Consider the following 5,425-nt stretch of genomic DNA (forward strand, 5'->3'; position numbering starts at 1 on the left):
TTTGATCCAGTCTGCACTTCATGCCACACGAGTAGGACCTCGTAATAACAATTTGTACAATGTATTGGCGACTGAGAATGTGTATGAGTTGAGCCATGGGTCACAGCATTTTCACATCCCAGTACGCCTCAAAGGCAAAAGACAGCACAAAGACATAGTTGCAATGGTGGACAGCGGAGCCACCATGAAGTTTATCAACAAGCATTTCATCATGGAGAATCAAGTACAAACACAGAAATTGAAGGAACCAATCCTGCATTACAATATCAATGGAACACTCAACAAAGATGGAAGCTGATACAACGGTCTATACTCCTATATTGATGCCTGACTCGTAGACAACGAGCGAGGACTTATGGACAGTGCGTCGTCCTGAAGATCGAGCGAGGAAGTCGAGAATGACCACTACCCCAAGCGAGGAGGAGCAGAGACTTGAATGAATAACCAGGTCGAACTTAGGGTTCGACCGACTAATGGTACAACTACTTATACAAGTACCGACTGCGCACGGACCATTGTGTCTATGTGGTCGTGTTAGTGAAGAAAGAAACGTAGTGGTACGATGCTGAGTACGAAGTGCGCACGGACCCCATTATGTAAGCTACATAATGTTCAACCTGCGGGTGAGCGCTAAGACCGGCGCCAGTATGGGCGCTAGTAGTACAAGGAATAGAACGGAAAGACAAATGTTTCATTACCCCCCTACCAGAGTCGAAGTCCCATTCGACTACTTACTGCTCACCATCTCCGTACAACTCCCAATCTACGCCGTTGTCCTCCTCTTCGTCGAACCACTCCTTGTGTGCGTTCCTCCCTACGTTCATCCATTCTTCGCCAGAGAGGTGCTTCTGATTCGGCCAGGAGCTGTCCCACGTCCATTGAGTGGTGTCCGGTGTCCAGTCGGGATCGACTTTGCGAAAGACGACGGGTGTATCGGGGCGGGGGCGCGAAGGTCCTGCGACGGGACTGGTCGGGGGTTCGGGGTTAGCGCTGCGCGGTGGAGGAATAGGTACCGCTTTCGTCTGCCTTTCTTTCTCCTTCCTCTCCTTCGCCTCGTTGATGATTTCCTCGAGGAACACGTTGTCGACGACCACCCCCACGCGTCGCGCAGGTTCTTCAGGTGGTGCGGATACATGTCGCTTCATCGGCTTGGTTCCGCACTCTCGCTCCAGGTGTCCAGGGGCTTCTTTTCCGCAGCCTGCGCATCGTACGTCCGGACAGTCCCGTACCCAGTGTCGAGACGATCCGCATCGCCTGCAGCTTCCCTTCGGGGTCCAACCAGGGTTGGGTTGCCAGTCAGCCGGGATGGTAGTGCTCCGCGGCGTTGCTTGGAGGAAAGGGGATGGGATCGGGGGGCGCCTGAAGGCAGACGTCGGTAGGGGTGCGGGTAGGGGTAGGTACGCATTGGGGATGGCGCGTGGGATGAATTTGTTGTGTCGCGCCCAGATGTTGCATGGTAGGAGCGGTTGAAAGCGATGGGCAACCTTCAGATTGTCGAGCCGGATGAGCTCAGTGAGGACGCAGTCGTCCTGTTGGCGTAGGAGCCGCTTGTGGTGGTCGATGGCCTCGTCGGCTGCCTTGACAGCCTCGTCGTATTCGCGGCGGGCGGAGAGATACGCCTCTAGTGCAGCGCGGTCGGTGGCATTGGTTGCCTCGGGGTTGTGGGCTTTGAGCTTGTTGAAGACGTCGGTGGGGTTACTGAGAAGGAGCGTCAGCAAGGTGCTGTCGCCGACGTGGGTGTGCTTAGGGGTGTAGATTGAGAGCCTTTTCCCGCCTTCGGTTGAGGGGGCGTTGAACTGGTCGAGGAACGAGAGGGTGGAAGACATTCTGGTGCGAGTGGGGATGTAGCGACTGGGTAGAGCTGCTATCGATTCAGCTCAAGTCCTTCCTGTTCTTATACTCTGCCAACACTTCGTCGGCCGTTCCAGTCAGGTTCGCTTCGGGCTCCCATGAGTCATCGGCAGTTGAGTAACCCTTCCACCTGACACGATATTCGCGGCGCCGCATCCTCTTATTCTCTCGGTGTCCGATGATGGCTTCGACTTCGTAGTTATCTTCGCCCTCGATAAGGTCAGGAGGTGGCCTCGTGTAGTTCGGACCATGGATCTCCGTTTCTGAATAAGGGGATAGAAGCCATTCGTGGAAAACGGGGTGGACTCGCCAGGTGCTAGGCAAGTCTAGCTTGTACGCGACCGTTCCAATCTTGTCTAGGACTTTGAACGGTCCTTCCCGCCTCGGGGCTAGTTTCCTGGATGCGTACGGCAGCTTCAAGTTCCGGGAATCTAGCCATACCAGCTGACCTTTACGGAAGGAACCCCCCTTCCTTTTTACTCTCTTGGCCAGGACATTCTGGGCCATCTCCATTGCCGCATGTGCTTCCTCACGGATGTTTTGCAAGTCCTTGAGGCGATAAGCTGCTTGGGGCGTGTTTGATCCAGGGTGCGCGGTGGGTATTCCACGAGGTTCGTATCCCATCATGAGTTTGAACGGGGACGCCTTCGTCGTGGAGTGCTCGCGGGCGTTGTGAGCAAATTGCGCAGTGTGAAGATGGTCAGCCCACTTATCCGGGTCATTGGCAGTGAAGCAGCGGAGGTAGATCTCCAGCTCTTGGTTCACTCGTTCTGTCTCGCCGTCGGTTTGCGGATGGAATGCTGTACTCATGGCTGATTGAACCCCAGTCATTTTGCAAAGTTCTTGGAAGGCTTTGGACGCAAATTGCGGTCCTCGGTCACTGATGATCTTGTCTGGGAGTCCAAACCACTTGTAGACCTCTCGGTACATTGCGTCTGCCGTCCCAAGAGCATCAATTGTTTTGTTGCATGGGATGAAAATTACCCCCTTTGTAAGGTCGTGGTCCACTACGACCAGAATTGAATCGAAGCCGTTGGACGGTGGCAAGTCGGTGATGTAATCGCACGAGGATGTGCTGAAGGGCTTGGCATTTGCGCGGGGTCGAATGGGGGTGATGGGCGGTCGGGCTGGATGCGTGTTAACCTTCATTTGCTGGCAGATGCCACAGCTGTTAACATAGCGGGCAACAAACTGGGCCATGCTCGGCCACCAGTAGTCACGGCGCAAGCCGAGGAGGGTTTTCTGAACACCGGGGTGTCCTGCGGAGGGGAGGTCGTGATAGTGGGAGACAAGACGTTTGCGAAGAGACTCATCTGGGGGTACATAGACCCGATCCTGGTATAGGAGGAGGTCATCATTGATGGACCAGTCTGTTCCAGTGCGCGGTGTTCCTCCAGTGCGCGCCGCAGTGAGGCCTTCCTTCATTATTGGGTCGTTCTGAAAGGAAAGGATGGTGTCGTGGGTGTCGATGTCGATGGCAGCGACCCATACTTCCGGTGGGAGCATCACGACGTCAGTGTTGTCATTTGAGCCGTCGTCATGGTCGGGTCGGCGGGAGAGGGCGTCGCTCTGCACCATTTGGGTACCAGGAACGTGCACCAGGCAGAAGTCAAACTCGGTCAGTTTACTCGCCCAGCGTGCTTGTCGTCGGTTCATGTCTTTGGCTTGCTTCCAGTATGTGAGGTTCTTGTGGTTGCTGAGAATCATCACTGGGTATTGGCTGCCAATGAGGTAGTGCCTCCACTTATCTAGTGCGTGGATGACCACATATAACTCTCTGTCGTAGATGTCATAGTTTCTCTCTGCTGCATTGAAGCTTTGAGAGAGGTATCCGCAAGGATGCCGGTTGCCGTTGTCGTCACGCTGGCGTAGTACTGCTCCGGTTGCAAACTTGGAGGCGTCTGTTTCGATAGCGAAGGGTCAGTCGGGATCCGGCATGTGTAGTATCGGTTCTTCTAGGAATGCCTTTTTGAGGGTCTCGAAGGCTTTCTGTTGGTCAGATCCCCAGGTCCAGGCGACATCCTTCTGGGTGAGAGCGACCAGCGGTTGCGCTTTGTCCGAGAAGCCTTTGATGAACCGGCGGTAAAAGTTTCCAAATCCAACGAAGGCGCGTACTTGCCTGAGGTTGGACGGCACCGGCCAGTCTGCAATGCCAGCTAGTTTGACAGGGTCCATTGCGATTTCTCCTGGGCAGATGATCATGCTGAGGAATTCGACTTCGGTGACGTCAAAGGCACATTTCTCCGGTTTGAGGTAGAGGTCATGTTGTCGAAGTCGTTCGATAACACGTCGTGTTCGTTCTTCGTGTTCTGCCTTGTCCTGGGAAAAGATCAGGATGTCGTCCATGTAAATGCAGAGCCAGCCTTCTTGAAGCATGTCTGCGAATATTGTGTTCATCATCCACTGGAACATAGCGGGGGAATTACATAGCCCAAAGAACATCACCGTTGGTTCGTACAGCTGCGGCGGTTTGCCATCAGTTCCGGGTACAATGAACGCTGCCTTCCATTCGTCCCCTTTCTTGATTCGGACGTTGTTGTATCCGGCACGGAGGTCCATCTTCGTGAACACCTTGGCGTGCTTCAACTTGTCGAGGAGGTCCGATATAAGCGGGAGCGGGTATCGATCCTTGACCGTGTTCTCGTTGAGCAGCCGGTAGTCTTGACAGGGACGTAGTGAACCGTCCTTTTTACCAACAAAGAAGAATGGACTTGCCAACGGGGATTTCGAAGGGCGAATGTACCCTTTACTTAGGTTCTCCTCGAGGAACTTGTCAAGTTCCTTTCGTTGCTGCGGGTTGAGCGGATAGACCTGTTGCTTCATGTCCGCAAAGCCCTCCTTGAGGTTGATTTCGTGGTCATATTCGGTGTGGTCTGGAAGTCGCGCAGCAGTGCCTTTGTCGAAGACGGGGAGGAGATCATGTAGGTAGGATGGTACCATCTGTGGTAGTGTTTTTTCTGTCTTGCCTTGGGCGTTCGAGGCTGCAAGTTCGGTGGAAGTGGTGATGCGCCTAATGTCGTGGTGGATCTTCCAGATCATGCCATTGTGAAGTCGTTTGTAGCCAGATGAAAGTTCAGGGAGTCACTCCTTGAGCGGAACATCCCTCACTGCCAGGGGTTCCTGTTTCTCGTACTTGGTGATCATCGGTGTTCCAGATAAGTAGGAAATGATGAACTCATCATCGTCAATGTCCTCCGCTTGTTCCTCGATGGATGCAATACCCGTTGACCCAAACCCATCCTCCCCGTGTTCTGTTTCGTCAATGTAGTCGGTTAGCATTACTGGTGGAGTGCTTATCCTTTCAAGGATGAGCTGAGCAACTCGGTCGCCGGCTTTGACAGTGAATGGTAGGTCAGAGTTATTGACCAGCAGGACTGAGACCTTGCCTCGGTAATCGGAGTTGATTACTCCTGCAGCAACATCGATTTCTTTTAGCGCTAGACCGGACCGAGGTGCGATTCTTCCGTAGTGTCCTTTGGGGATAGCCATGATGAGGTCAGTGCCGACCAGGCCTCGTCGTTGGGCGGGGATGATGAGGTCGTGTGCAGCAGAGATGTCATATCCTGCTGTGCCG

The 5,425-nt window shown here is 53.8% G+C and overlaps 1 protein-coding gene across 1 annotated transcript in view; it reads right to left on the minus strand.

The window, feature by feature from the left end:
* POSPLADRAFT_1143773 (hypothetical protein) overlaps nucleotides 1-1,826 on the minus strand; it is a gene marked incomplete at both ends in the record, with an annotated part of 2,474 nt that extends 648 nt beyond the window's left edge. The window contains one exon of the mRNA XM_024485610.1: nucleotides 736-1,826. Coding sequence (XP_024338793.1) covers nucleotides 736-1,826 — 1,091 coding nt within the window. The remainder of the gene's footprint in view (nucleotides 1-735) is intronic.
* Between the last annotated feature and the right edge of the window lie 3,599 nt (nucleotides 1,827-5,425).

The sequence above is a fragment of the Postia placenta genome (genome assembly GCF_002117355.1).
Source record: "Postia placenta MAD-698-R-SB12 unplaced genomic scaffold POSPLAscaffold_7, whole genome shotgun sequence".
NCBI classification, from domain to species: Eukaryota; Fungi; Basidiomycota; class Agaricomycetes; order Polyporales; family Adustoporiaceae; genus Rhodonia; species Rhodonia placenta.